This window comes from Microcebus murinus, chromosome 11, assembly GCF_040939455.1.
Source record: "Microcebus murinus isolate Inina chromosome 11, M.murinus_Inina_mat1.0, whole genome shotgun sequence".
NCBI classification, from domain to species: Eukaryota; Metazoa; Chordata; class Mammalia; order Primates; family Cheirogaleidae; genus Microcebus; species Microcebus murinus.
In genome coordinates this window covers 28,338,119-28,354,242 of record NC_134114.1, presented here as the reverse complement: position 1 = coordinate 28,354,242, position 16,124 = coordinate 28,338,119, and the positions used below count along the sequence as shown (strand labels likewise).

Here is a 16,124-nt window from a genome sequence, read left to right as displayed (position 1 = left end):
TTGTACTCTAGCCCTGGTGACAGAGCGAGACTCTGTCTCAAAAAAAAAAAAAGAAAGAAGGAAAAGAAACACTGGGTTAAAGAAAGATTATGTTTAAGAATATTATCCCATTAATTTCAATAATATTTTCTGAAATATTTAGCCATACATGATGTGACCTTGGCAGCTTTTCTATAAAGTAGAACATCTTTCTAAAAAGCCACAGTGCTTTACAAGTTTCTGAGCAACAAAAAGCTCAAACTGCATTCAGAAATCCCCAGATAGTACCCTGCCTGCTGCATGGTTTGTTTTCCCTCATTTAGGGATGAATACTATTATTTGCAACGTGACTTGTGTTACAGATAGTTTAATCTTGCAGCAGTGAGGAAAAAGGATTGAAATAGAAAATCCTGGAGGGAAAGAGACTGGCTAAGTGGCTACAGCAAAAGTTTAAGTGGGAGAAAGTAAAAGCCTAAGTTGGATTTTAAATGTGTTGAATATAGAATATTCTTGGAGCTTAAATTTGGACATGTTTCATGAGTGGTTAGAAAGTTGGATATGAAGTTAAAATAAGATGAAGCAATGCCTCCAGTTGCCCTGAGTGAACAAGAGTCATGAGAAAAGAAGATGTAAGAAACCCAACCCAGGCCAAATGTGAAATGATAAAGCAAGCAAGGACAGATCCTCAGAGAATGCCTATGACTGAGGCAATGTAGGGAAATCTGAAGTAGTAAAAAAGACTGTAGCAGAAATATAAGCACTGCCAGAGCAGGGGTTTGTCTGCTTTATCCATCGCTGTATCCCCAACGCCTAGAAAGTGCCTGACTCATAAGAGGTGCTCAGTAACTATCTATTGAATAAACAGTCCAAGACATATGCAGCAATCCAAGTATACAAAGAAATAGCAAAGGAAGAGTTTCAAAGAAGATGTCAACAGTCTCCAATATTGCAGACGTTGTAGAATGAGACCTGAAGAAAGGTCTCTGAATTTGAACATTTGGATTGGTGATTGGGGAGCTCCGTGAGAAGAGTTTCAGAGAAACAGTAAGGACAGAAGCTGACAAAAAAGATTTAAGAAGAAAATATGTGGTGATGAAGTAGCAGTGGCAAATATAGATACTTCTTATGAGAAGTTGGACAATAAACAGAAAGAGTGGGTTGGACAGTAGCTTGGAGGGAAAACTGAGTTACAGAGAGATTTTGGTATGTTTGCAACCTTTGAAACAAGAGCAAATAGAAAGTAAGAAAGGCTGGAAGCAAAAAATGAAACAAAAGATACAAAAGGTAATAATGATGGATCCAAATATGAGAGATAAAAGGAGAGGAAATCAAGAGAATCCATAGAATGGTTAAACCTTGATAAGTGAATGGGACAATTCTGATGTATCCCAAATTGTAAAACTATAACTAGCATTCTGACATCAATCACTTGTAATCTTGCTTGCATTACCTCAAACTGTATTTCCTGAAGGAAATAAGTTCAGTTTCTCCATCAACAAGAAAAGAACTACTAGACCTTAAGTCCTACCAAAAAAATAAAATTCTCTTAAGGTCAGAAATATTTGAATTCAATGTTGAAACAAGGGCCTCAAATGCTGCTATGCAAATTACCTAAAAGGAAGCATGCTAACTTGTCTACCTTTATCACACAATAACATTCAGGTTCAAGATATTAATCAGTAGATTTCCTTTGCCCATTATCCCTGATCTATTATTGTTTGATCTAGAAGGCTACCAACATCTTCCATATCTGAATCAACATGAGAATAAAACAAAGCAGAAAAGTTGTGTTCTGACTCAAAACCTAAAAAATAACCTGAGGTTGCCATTCATCTAGTATCAAACCACACAGTCTAAAAACTGAAGGCCTTCATTCAAGGCCAATATAATTTATATAATTAATTATAATTTATAATTCAGTGGAAGGCCATTGCAAAGTTACATTCACATTTCCAAAATTCTAAGCTGTTTCACCAACCATCTTGCCCCAACCTTTGAAATACTGGTTGTGCTGTAACTGAGAAAGAGAACTAGAAGGAGATATGGAAAAGAAATAGGGATCCACTACTGTTTTGTTTTCCTCCTAAAGGTTTCAGAGATAACCAACCAGCAATGCTTCTAAGCTCTGTGTTATCAATTAGTGCACACTTTTAAAACTAAGGCACTTGTTGACAAATATCACTAACAGCCTTGCCTTGACCTCCATATAATTTTAGCATTTTCTTTTTTACCATGTTTATAAAAGAAAAGGTACAACCACAAAAACACTTAAAAATATGCATCCAAAAAGAACTAGTGCACATCATCCTATAAAAACCAGAAAACTGTTAGTCAGTCTCCTGATATACTTTAATCCCATCTGTGAGAGGCTTAAGCTTCCAAGTGGGCTACTGAACCTCTTATCCAACCATGCTTTAACTTCTCTGCCTAGCTGCATTTTGGGTTTACTCATATAACAGGTCCAAGTCAAAGGTTTGACCTTCCTTACCAATTTGCTGTTCTAAACATGCTGATTTTCACACCATTCTAATCTAATCTTGTACATTGTGCCTTTGTTACTTCCATTCACTCTTCCTAGACATTATATGATCTAAAACCACCATATCCATCAAAATATAACCCTCAAAAATAAAATACCTAGGAATATTTTTCTAGATCTGTGAAAAATGATTTTGGTATTTTAATAAGGATTGCACTGAATCTGTAGATCACTTTGGGTAGTATAGACATTTTAACAATGTTGATTCTGCCAATCCATGAGTATGGTATGGTTTTCCATCTGTTTACATCCTCTGCTTTTTCCTTCTTCAGTGTTTTTTAGTTTTCCCTGAAGAGGTCTTTCACCTACTTAGTTAAATATATTCTTAGGTATTTATTATCTTTGTTGCTATTATGAAAGGTATTGAGTCTTTGATTCAGTTCTCAGTTTGACTATTGTTGGGGTATATGAATGCTGCTGATTTGTGCACATTGATTTTGTAACCTCAGACTTTGTTGAACTATCAATTCCAGTAGTCCCATGGCAGAATCTTCAGGGTTTTCTAGATATAAGATCATATCATCAGCAAAGAGCGATAGCTTCACCTCTTCTACTCCCATGTGTATGCCCTTGATTTCCTTTTCTTGTCTGATTGCTCTGACTAGACTTCCAGCACTATGCTGAATAGAAGTGGTGATAGAGGGCAACCTTGTCTGGTCCCAGCCCTAAGCATTTGTAACTCTAAATAAGACCCCAAATAGCCAAAGCAATCCTGAGCAAAAAGAATATCACTGAAGGCATCACACTGCTTGACTTCAAAATATACTACAAAGCTATAATCACCACACAACATGGTACTAGCATTAAAGCAGACACATAAATCAATGGAACAGAATAGAAAACTCAGAAATAAATCCACATATTTACGGCCAACTGATGTTTGGCAATGGCACCAAGCAAATACATTAGGGAAAGGACAGTCTCTTCAATAATGGTTCTGGGAAAACTGGACATCCATATGCGAAGAAAGAAACCAGATATCTATCTCTCCCCATAGACAAAAATCAACTTAAGATGGATTGAAGACATAAATGCAAGGCCCAAAACTGAGATTACTAGAAGAAAACAGAGGAAACACTTTAGGACACTGGACTGGGCAAAGATTTTATGGATAAGATCTCAAAAGCACAGACAACAAAAGCAAAAATAGACAAATGGGATTACATCAAACTAAAAGGCGGCACAGCAAAGGAAACAATCAACAAAGTAAAAAGACAACCTACAGAATGGGAGAAAATATTTACAAACTATTCATTCAAGGGATTCATATCCAGAATATACTAGAAAATCAGGTAACTCACAGCAAAAAACAAAACAAAACAAAACAAACCCACAAATAATCCAATTTTTAAATGGAAAAATAATCTGAATAGACATTTCTCAAAATATGACATACAAATGGCCAACAAAGTATATTAACTCAAAATCACTAATCATCTGGGAAATGCAAATCAAAAACAAAGTGAGATACTATTTCACCTCATTTACAATGGCTATTTTAAAAAGACATAAAATTTTTTTTTTTTTTTTTTTTTGAGACAGAGTCTCACTTTGTTGCCCAGGCTAGAGTGAGTGCCGTGGCGTCAGCCTAGCTCACAGCAACCTCAAACTCCTGGGCTCAAGCGATCCTCCTGCCTCAGCCTCCCGAGTAGCTGGGACTACAGGCACACGCCACCATGCCCGGCTAATTTTTTATATATATATCAGTTGGCCAATTAATTTCTTTCTATTTATAGTAGAGACGGGGTCTCGCTCTTGCTCAGGCTGGTTTTGAACTCCTGACCTTGAGCAATCCGCCCGCCTCGGCCTCCCAAGAGCTAGGATTACAGGCGTGAGCCACAGCGCCCGGCCTAAAAAGACATAAAATTTAACAAATGCTGGTGAAGATGCAGAGAAAAAGGACCTCTGCATCTTATACCTCTTATACCTTCTTAGTAGGAATATAAATTAGCATAGCCATCATGGAAAACAGTATGGTGGTTCCTCAAAAAACTAAACAGAACTACCATATCATCCAGCAGTTCTGCTACTGAGTATATATACAAAAGAAAGAAAATCAATATATTGAAGAGAGATCTATTATACATTACCAAGTTTATTGCAGCACTATTTACAATAGCCTAAATATGGGATCAAACTAAGTGTCTATCAGTGGATGAATAGATAAAGAAAATGTGGTGTATATACATACACAATGGAATGTTAGCCATAAAAAAGCATAAAATCTTATCATTTGCAGCAATCACAGGTCATTATGGTAAATGAAATAAGCTAAGCACAAAAAGACAAATATTGCATGTTCTCTCACTCATATGTAGGAGCTAAAAAAGTGGATCTCATGAAGACAGAGACTGGTAGTTACCAGAGGCTGGGAAGGGTAGGAGGCCAGGGGAGATAAAAAGATATTGATTAATGTGTCCAAATATACAGTTAGATAGAATAAGACCTAATATTCCATAGATCAGTAGGTGACTATAGTTAATAATTCATTGTACATTTCAAAATAGCTAGCATAATTCATATGTTCCTAGCTAGAAACAAACATTTAAGGTGATGGATAACCCAATTATTCTAATCTGATCTTTACACATCATATGAATATATCAAAACTATGAATATATCAAAATGTGTATCCAAAATATATTTACATCTATTACTAATCAATTAAAAAACACTAAAAATATAACTATCATATGGTCCAGCAATCCCACTACTGGGCATATATCCAAAAGAAAGGAAATTAGAGTAGGGCTTGGTGGCTCATGCCTGTAATCCTAGCACTCTGAGAGGCTGAGGCCTGAGGCAGGAGGACTGCTTGAGGCCAGGAGTTTGAGAACAGACAGAACAAGTGTAAGACTCGGTCTCTACAAAAATAGAAAAAAATTAGTGAGGTGCGGTGGTGCGCACCCATAGTCCCAGCTATTCGGAAGACTGAGGCAGGCAGGAGTTTGAAGTTGTAGTGAATTATGATGACTCAACTACACTCTCATGTGAGTGACAGAGCAAGACTACATCAAAAACAAACCAAAACAAAAAAAACAACTTAAAACAATAATGAAATCAACAAAGATAAGCCTGCTTTTATTATCCCACTGTGATAGCAATTCTAAATATTGTCAAGTTTAGACACTATTTTTTGTTTTTTCTAATATTATGGTTACCATTGAGTTTTAATTATATATGTGTGAGCTTCAATTAACACATTTTAATTACTTATCTTTTAATAGACATTGTATTCTACATGAACTTCATTTGGAGAACTCTCAGTTATACAGCCTGTATCACACACATATAAACACACTCAGCTGTACAGGTTTCCAGGAAATGTTTTTAATGGTTTGAACCTTTCAAGCTTATTTCAGGGGTAATTTCCTATCTATAATCCCTGCTGTACTACACATGCCTGCATTTAAACAGTAGATTCAAAATAAACAATGATTATAAAGACAAATAAACAAAATGAGTAAATTCAATTGTTTTCTATGAATGCCAGAAAAAAAAAAAGACGGCACAAGGTTGGCAAAAGAATTCAAAAAAGCAAAGTTTAAATTCAAAAAAGCAAAGTTTGCTTTCATCAAAAAATTCTAAAGCAATGGATCATTTAATGACAATGTCATCATTTAGCCATTTTCTCTGATTTTTACAGAAGAAAACTTTAGAAGTTTTCACCAAATATAACAGAAGATGATGAATTTTCTGGTAAAGAGAGTTAAGTGAAAATATTTAGACTACAGAGATACCTAAAAGCCACTACGATTGATATCAAAGGAAAAAAAGATATGGTCAACATTGGAATTTTTGGAGTTTATCGTAAAACATAATTTTTAATAAAATTTATCCTTCTTTATTCCTAAATTTCTCTTTTCCTAATTTTACATATGGACACACACAAATATGTATGTGTGCATCTGTGTATATGTATACACACACATATCTGTTGTTTCGTGTGAAAGAAAATTTTACAAAATTTAAATTATAAACTTTATTTGATCAACTATAGACAAATATAGACTAATAAATTTGCTATCCTGTGTACTCAACATGAATATGCAAAGAATATCTATTTTGACAGATTTTAAAAGGCTATGTGTCTCTTTCCTATTATTATTTTTTATTTTATCTCATAATTATTACTGAAAATATTTCATCACATAGAGACGGGATGTATTAAAAAATTATTCTAATGTCGAATACACAAAGTACACCATTAGTTTTCTTTATTACTGTTTCCTTTCACTATTTTGGAGGTTATATATTTTATTTCCATTCTCAGGGCAATTACTCTTAAAATTATAACTTGCATAGTTTGCTTAAACTAAAGTTAAGTATTATATCTAGCCTCCTCCCAAATAATACCTCAAAATGAACGAACTCTGATTCCACTCTCCCATCTTCCACTTCATTGTTGACAATTTTAGATTTATTTTGTTTTTAAATCTCCCCAAATTTATTCACCATCATTATTATTCATACACAATATGCACATATACATATGTATTTAATAGATTTAATAAATCTTTTATTAATTTCTTTTTAACACATCACTTGCTTATCTCCATTTATTATTTTTGAACTGTTTCCTTCCTCCTGAAGCTCTTTCAATAAGGGCTCTCAGTAATGAATGCAGATTTTTTTTTTAATTGGCTCTTACTCATGAATAGAAGTTTAGCAGGGAACTAATCTCTATATTACTTTAAAGGTACTACTCTACTGAATTCTTAAATTATCACTGAAATACTTACTTCCTCCTCATCATCTTCCTCCTCCTCTTCTTCCTCTACTTCTTCTTCTTCATTAAGAGGTGGAGGTAAAGGACCAAGGATATCTTCCTCCATAGGATTAACTGGTTCTTCTATCATTTTAGGGGGTAAAGGAGGGCCAATTAATTCATCATCAGAAGAATCAGAACTTTCTTCACTTTCACTGCTACTTGTGTCCCTGAAAATACAGAAACAGAAACTCTTTGCTCTGCTACCATATAGCAGCACAATTCATAATTGTAAAGATGTGGAAACAACCCAAGTGCCCATCAGTATGTGAGTGGAATAATAAAACATGGTATATGTATACCATGGAGTTCTACTCAGTCACAAAAAAACAATGGTGATCTAGCATCTCTTGTATTATCCTGGATAGAGCTGGGACCCATTCTACTAAGTGAAGTATCACAAGAATGGAAAAAAAAATAAGCACCACATGTACTTACCATCAAATTGGTATTAACTGATCTACACTTATGTGCACATATAGTAGTAGCATTCATCAGGTGTCTAGCAGGTGTGAGTGGGGAGGAAGGGATGGGTATATTCACACCTAACGGGTGTGGTGTGCACACCCTAGGGGATGGACACGCTTGAAGCTCCAACTTGGGTGGAGCAAAGTCAATATATGTAAACTAAACATTTGTACCCCTGTAATATGCTGAAATAAAAAATTTTAAAAATTAAAAAAAATTAAAAAAAGAACACACTCCGGAGATAGTATTGATTTCTCATGAAACCTTGCCTTTCCTTTAACAACTGGGTTGTTTAAATATTTTTAAATTTTTAATTCAAACATTAAATATTTAATGCAAATATTATTTTATCTTAAGAAAGTAAAATAAACAAACAAAAAAACTTCTATCTTACCCAAATATAAAGTCAAGAATAAAGGATTATAGGAAGTATACGTTAGAGGCCCATTAGATCATTATCACTAAAGAGAAAAAAGAACAAGAGAAAGTGGCAGAAAAATTACAAAATACTAGATCCATAAGAACGAAAACCACTGAGATAACCATTACATCTATTAACTATATTTTAATCCAATCACTGTTTGCCACAGGAGCAAATAAAGCCAGCCATGTAAAGTTAATATTACCCGCAAAATATTTCCATATAATTTCTGAAATACAAATTATTTCTCAGTGCTAATCCAAGTTTGCCAAGTTGCTAAAACATTAAATGTAGCATTTTTGGATTCTAAAAACACCTTACTCTAGAGCATATCATATTGATTTCCAATTGTTTTTCTATCCACCACACCTAAGGACTATTATCTACTCTTGTTAAAGATTCTATCAAATCTATCTATGCATTCTGAAAGCCACCACCATCCACTATCCCTCCACTCCCCACCAAAGAGTTAAGAATTCAGTATTTCTAGTTATATTAATTAATCTTTCAAATATCTTATAGGATTCGCAGGGCGCAGTGGCTCACACCTATAATCCTAGCACTCTGGGAGTTCGAGGTGGGTGGATGGCTCGAGGTCAGGAGTTCAAGACCAGCCTGAGCAAGAGCTAGACCCCATCTCTACTAAAAATAAAAACAAATTAATTGGCCAACTAAAAATATATAGAAAAAATTAGCCAGGCATGGTGGTGCATGCCTGTAGTCTTAGCTCCTCAGGAGGCTGAGGCAGAAGGATCGCTTGAACCCAGAAGTTTGAGGTTGTTGTGAGCTAGGCTGACGCCACGGCACTCTAGCCCGGGCAACAGAATGAGTCTCTCTCTCAAAAGAAAAAAAACAAAACTTAAAGGATTAAAAGTGTCACTGCCTTCTAATAAGTATCTCTGGCATGTAAGCTCCAGGAGAGGAAAAATTTCTGTTTTGTTCATTGTTGTGTTTCTGGCACCTAAATGATACCTGACATATAGCAGAAATACTCAATATCTATTGAAAGAAAAACAGATTTTTCTTTTTGTTTTACACTTGGTTCAAAATCAAAAGGAAAACATTCTCACAGAGATAAGAGCTAGCAAACCTCCAAAAGATTTCAGTTTCTAGATTTGAGGTAGGCAATAGTCTAGCTCACCATCTCCAGCACCAAAGGCCTTCTTTCTAATTGAACAGGTTAAGCTTAGTTTATAATGAGGGTCTTTACACTTGAAAGTTCCTTCTGCTGGCTCACTTTCCCCAGAGATAGTTACACAGCTGCTTTTTCATCATTCAAGTTTCCTCAAATGTCCCCTCCTAAAAGAGGCCTCGAAGTACATTAAACTTTAATGCATATGCCACCAGTCCCCTTAAGCACCTTACTTTATCTTCATTATATACAAGCTAAGCTATATTATCTTGTTTAACTATTTAGTTGTTTATAATCTGTTATCCATCCCTTCAAATACCCCCAACCACAATGTGAGGTCAACAAGAATAGAGGTCTCATCTGACTTCCTAACTGCTATTTTCCTAGTGCCTAAACATAAAGCCTAACCCACAGCATATGCTCAACAAATAATAGTTGAATAACTGAATAAATTTATATTACGCTGTTCATACTCAAATTTTCTCCCTTATGATTAAAGCACAAGTTCCCAGCTGTACTGTAGGCTTAGAAGTTACAGACTTTTTTAATATAAAATTATTCAAACCATCCAGAGCTATAAACTGAAATGTTGACTCTTAGCACCCATGGTAAGTTAATTGAGTTAACTAGTTCAGAAGCAAGCAATGAACTGAGAGCTAAATGGATCTGTATTGACTTCATGGCTGATTATCCAGGACTAATCCCCACATAAAATCTGGATGGAATGCATAAGCTTCCATACAGCTTCTAATTCCATTTCTGGCTTTCTGCTTCTACAGTGTACAAACCAAAAAATAAAGAATTCTTAACATATTTTCACATTCTGAAAAAGAAAGTCCATGAAAATATGTCCAAAAATGTCCCTGACAGAAAACAGAATACATTCCATGTTTAAAATATGCCTTGATTCAACATGGTGCCAAGACATGAATGAGAGCCTGAGAAACAGTAAGTACTGGATGAGAAAATAGTTAAGTCAAATTCTTTTTTTAAAAAATTTCTCAGTTGACTTTTTCTTTATTTTGAGACAGCATCTCACTTTGTTGCATGGCCTAGCTCACAGCAACCCCAAATTCCTGGGCTCAAGGGATCCTTCTGCTTCAGTGTCTCACTTTGTTGCCTGGGCTAGAGTGCCGTGGCATCAGCCTAGTTCACAGCAACCTCAAACACCTGGCCTCAAGCAATCCTACTGCCTCAGACCTAGTAGCTGGGACTACAGGCATGCACCACCATGACCGGCTAATTTTTTTTTTTTGGTTGTTTGGAAAAAAAAAAAAGCTACAAAAGGGGGAGGGGAAAAATCCAAACCTGAATAGACCAAAAACAAGTAACAAGATAAAAGCAGTAATAAAAAGTTTCCCATCAAAGAAAAGCCCAGCCCCCTAGGGCTTCCCTGCTGACTTCTACCAAACATTAAAACAAAAACTAATACTAAATCTACTCAAACTATTCTAAAAAGTTGAGGAGGAAGGAAACCTCTGAAACTCATTCCACAAGGCCAGTATCACGTAGATACCAAAACTAGACAGGGACACAAAAAAAGAAAACTATAGGCCAATATCTCTGTTGAACACAGATGCAAAAATCCTCAACAAAATACTACCAAACCAAATTCAACAACAAATTAAAAAGATTATTATGATAAAGTGGGATTCATCCCAAGGATGCAAGGAAGTTTCAACATATGCAAATCAATGTGATACATCATATCAACAGAACAAAGGACAAAACCTATATGATCATTTCAATTGATGCTGAAAAGGCAATCAATAAAATTCAACATCGTTCATGATAAAAACGCTCAAAAAACTGGGTACAGAAGGAACTTACCTCAACGTTATAAAAGCCATATATAACAGACCCACAGTTAGTATCATACTGAATGGGGAAAAACTGAAAGATCTGGAACTCTATGATCTGGAATAAGACAAGGATGCCCACTTTCACCACTGTTCTTCAACATAGTACTGGAAGTTCTAACTAGAGCAATCAGTCAAAAGAAAGAAATAAAGGGCATCTTACTTAGCAAAGAAGAAGTTAAATTATCCTTGTTTGTAGATAATATTTAGAAAAACCTAAAGACTCCACCAAAAATTGTAAGAAGTGACAAACAAATTCAATAAGGTTGCAGGATACAAAATCAACATATACAAATCAGTAGCATTTCTATATGCCAACAGTGAACAACAATCTGAAAAAGAAACCAAGCAAACAATCCCATTAATAGTATCTACCGAAAAAATAAAATATCTAAGAAAAAACTTAACCAAAGTGAAAAATCTCTACCATGAAAACTATAAACTCTGATAAAAGAAACTGAACTCATCTGTGCTGAAACCTCCTGGGAGGCACACATCTCTTTGGACCAATGAGGCAGGTTCTCCAGCCTCCATACCACAGCAGATTCTGAAGAGGCCTAGTATGACTTCTTCTATTTCCATTTAGGTGTTTGGTTATATATTAGATAATTAAATTAATAGTTGTAAAGATAAAAAAGAGGATGATGGTAGTAATTTTGTTTGGTTCTAAGAAGCTCTTTCTTTTCTTTTCCTTTCTCTCTTTCTTTTAGACACAGGGTCTCACTATGTTGCCTGGGCAAAAGTGCAGTGCCATTGTCATAGACCACTGAAACCTCAAACTCCTGGGCTCAAGCAATCTTCCTTCCTGATCCTCTGAAGTACCTGGGGCTGAGTGTGCACCACCACCGCTAGCTAATTTTTTTTCTATTTCTTTGTAGGGTTTCACTATGTGGCTCAGGCTGGTCTTAAACTCTGGGCTTGAAGCCATCTTGGTTTGCCAAAGTGCTGGAGTTAGTCATGAGCCATCCCGCACCTGGCCTTTTTGGGGTTAGAGTACAGTGGCATCATAGCTCACTGCAACCTCCAACTCCAGGGTTCAAGTGATCCTCCTGCCTCAGCCTTCCCAATAACTGGGACTATAACTAGCCAGCCACCAGGCCTGGCTAATTTTTCTATTTTGTGTGTGTGTGTGTGTGTGTGTGTGTAGAGATGGTGTCTCGCTATGTTGCCCAGGCTGGTCTTGAACTTCTGGCCTCAAGTGATCCTTTTGCCTTGACCTCCCAAAAGTGCTGGTATTATAGGCATTACCCACTGCAGCTGGCCTCATTTACATACATTTTAGAATGTGTCTGATACTTTTTAAAAATATATTTGCAGGCCAGGTTTGGAGGCAATGCACATGATCCTTTATGTCTTTTAACTAGAGAATGTATTTCATTACATCCAGTGTTGTTGTAATTTTTTGCTTTTATTTTCAGGTTATTTATTATAGGCTTTTGCTTTGTGGTACCATGAGGCTCATACAAAACATCATATAGTTATAGGAAGTTATTTAAAAGAGATGCCAACTTAACCTTGATCACAACAAAAAGAAATAAATGAGAAGAAAATCACTTATATCTTGACTAAGAAGACTAAAAGACAAAACTATTAAAAATAATAACTATAACAATTTAAGAGATAGGCAATCTAAAAATATAAATTGAAACATCAAAAATTGAAAATGTGGGGGAAGAAGGAGTTAATATGCATAGGTTTTTTTCTGGAATACTTTTTTTTTTCTTTTTGAGACAGAGTCTCACTCTGTTGCCTGGGCTAGACTGCTGTGGCGTCAGCCTAGCTCACAGCAACCTCAAACTCCTGGGCTCAAGCAATCCTCCTGCCTCAGTCTCCCGAGTAGCTGGGACTACAGGCATGCGCCACCATGCCCCGCTAATTTTTTCTAAGTATATTAATTGGCCAATTAATTTCTTTCTATTTATAGTAGAGACGGGGTCTCACTCTTGCTCAGGCTGGTCTTGAACTCCTGAGCTCAAGCAATCCTCCCACCTCGGCTTCGCAAAGTGCTAGATGTGCAGGCATGAGCCACCGTGCTGGGCCTAGAATACCTTTTTTTTTGAGACAAGGTCTTGCTCTCTTGTCTATGCCAGATTGCAGTGGCATCGTCATAGCTCACTATAACCTCAAACTCCTGGGCTCAAGTGATCCTCCTGCTTCAGCCTACTGACTAGCTGAGACTACAGGTATGTGCCATGAGGTCTGGGTACTTTTTCTATTTTTAGTAGACACAGGGTCTTACTCTTGTTCAAGCTGTTCTCAAACTCCTGGCCTCAAGCAACCCCCCCACCTCAGTCTCCCAAAGTGCTTAGGATTATAGACATGAGCCATGCCCAGCCATGGAATACTTTTTAAAACCTCAACTGATTCTCAATGTGACACAAGATTTTTTTCATGGCCTAGAGATACACAATTGCCTAAAATGAGAGAGATTATGCAAGTTTTAGTATCAGGAATTTTGCCTACATTATAGTAAAAACTTCTAGAAAATTATAGTTGAATAGAAGCCTTTTGAGAAAATCAGGCACCTGGAAGATGATTTTGAGCAATCTCTGACCACATTTGAGCCTGAAGATGTTGGTTCAATATCTTCAATTTGTCTTCTTAATTCTTTCTCTCTGTTCATTTCTTCCTCTTTTTCTCTTGCTTCTAAAGAGATTTAAAAAAAAGTCCAACAGATAGACTTCAAAATTTGTCAGTATTAGAGAGGCTGAAATTAACAAAGTCACAAAGATGTAACTTAAAGTTTTACCAGTAACAGCAAAAAATTTTTCAACCTGTAGTATAGCTACTGCATAAAACAGTATGGGAGCTCCTCAAAAAGTTAAACATAGAATTACCATGTGAACTGGCAATTTCACGTCTGGCAAAAAAGCAGGGTCTCAAAAAGGTATTTGTACACCCATATTAATAGCAGCATTGTTCACAATGGCTAAAACTGTGGAAACAACTGAAATGTCCATCTACAGGTGAATGGATTAGCAAAATGTTGGATATCCATACAACAGAATATTATGTAGCCTTATAAAGGGAGTAAATTATGTACTATGCTATAATTTAAATAAACCTTGAAGATTCTGCTAAGTGAAATGAACCAATCACAAAAAGACAAATATTGTTTAATGTCACACACAATGAGGTAACCTACAGTAGTCACAATCAGAAACAGAAAGTAGAATGGTGGTTACCAGTGGCCAGAGAAAAAGAGAATGAAGAATTATTTTAACAAGTATGGAGTTCCAGTTTAACAAATGAACAGTTATGGAGATGGATGGTGGTGATGTATGCATAACACTACATCTAGATAATGGTTAAGATGGTAAATTTCATGTGTAATTTATCACAAAAAAATGGAAAAAAATTATCAATCTAAATCGTCAACATTTCAAAAAGAATTGAGCAAAAGTACTGCATGCCAATGTAATATGAACTGTTTCCAATCTAGGCTTTTTAGTTTGAAAAAAATAAAAAACAAATAAACTGAGGCTGGACGCACTGGCTCATGCCTATAATCCCAGCACTTTGGGAGGATCACTTAAGGCCAGGAGTTTGAGACCAGCCTGGGTAACATAGTGAGACACCATCTCTACAAAAAAAGTAAAAAAAAAAAAAAAAAAAAAAAGACAGAAAACAAAAAGCTGTAGCCAATGAAAATAATGCAAGAAAACATAGAAATCTGAGAAAATATTAACAGATAAGCTCAGCAAAATTAGCATGTGAATAGTATGTGAACCATCAACATACTTTGTAAAAAGACATAGATAATGGTATGTAGTAGTCAATGGTGAAATTTTAAGTAATTCATTTTTTATTTTTAAAGTTTTAAAACATAAATTCAGCACTTTGTTCATTTCCAAATTTCCTACATTAGAATTTTGGTCAGACTACCTACCAAAATCATGAGAACAATTTTACCACATTAGGTTTCTAGAGTTGTTTACTTTGGAAAGACAAAAAATTATCAAAAAAATTTCATTTTTTCCACTGATAATCTTACACTTCAATTATGGGAGCACATAGGAAGAAAAGGAATTATACATGAATAGTTTGGCTCTCAATTGCCACCATCCTCAATAACCTGAGATAATATTTATTATTTTTTCCTTCATTCAATAATGAAATACAACACACCCAAAGTTAAGCAGTAGAAAAAGACACTTATTAATTGCAAAGCTGTATTCTTTAGGATATTTTGTTCCTGGGACATGGAGGATGAGAATAAGAATATCTGCCAAGTTGTCAACAAGAACCTAGATAGTCTTTCATGTAAAATTTAGAAGACAAAACCATCTAGGAATAGGTAAGGCGAACACTATAGCTCTAGCTCATGTTGATATTTTTATGCCTCCACTGGGCTGAGGTGGATCTGGAATCAACAATACTGCACCTTGAGGCCAAAAGAGGTTGGAGAAAACTATAAAAAGAAGCATAGTGTCCAAATTTAGGAATGGTCCTACATGGCTCCTACCTCACCCTGTTTTTTAGCCAATCCCTCCACACCCTTGGGGGGTGGTATTTGTTTGTATCCAAGCTCGCCTTCTCCCTCTGGCCGTAGGGCCAATTCTTTCCCTAATCAGAAAAGGATACTAAGGCTGCCAACTCAGCAGCCATTTCCCTCTTTTTTGCCTGCTAAGAAAACCAAAATTTTCTCCAGAGAGGATTCAACATTGTGCTTCAGATGATACTAGGCCCTACCCTGTCCAGAGAGCAAAAGCTTGATCCCAAATCAAAACTGTTTTGGAACTGATGTACCATATAATACTGGCTAATAAGATGTGAAAGGAAGTACACTGGAGGTCCATTTGAGAAAGATTTTCTTATTCCTAAACTGAGATTCACAGAACAGTCCCCTTTCTGGCTGTGGTCATCTGCACATACCAAGTAAAACTTTCTGACAACTTGGGATCATGAGGACAGTCACTTTACAAAGATAAGCCAACACTTAAAGCTGGCAAAGGAGA

At 35.9% G+C, this 16,124-nt stretch overlaps 1 protein-coding gene across 1 annotated transcript in view; it reads right to left on the bottom strand.

Moving 5' to 3' along the window:
• Positions 1 to 16,124, bottom strand: part of WDR70 (WD repeat domain 70) — a 227,813-nt gene that overhangs the window by 202,589 nt on the left and 9,100 nt on the right. The window contains exons 4-5 of the mRNA XM_012736463.3: positions 13,692 to 13,812; positions 7,261 to 7,456 (exon numbers count right to left, since the gene is read on the bottom strand). Coding sequence (XP_012591917.1) covers positions 7,261 to 7,456; positions 13,692 to 13,812 — 317 coding nt within the window. The remainder of the gene's footprint in view (positions 1 to 7,260; positions 7,457 to 13,691; positions 13,813 to 16,124) is intronic.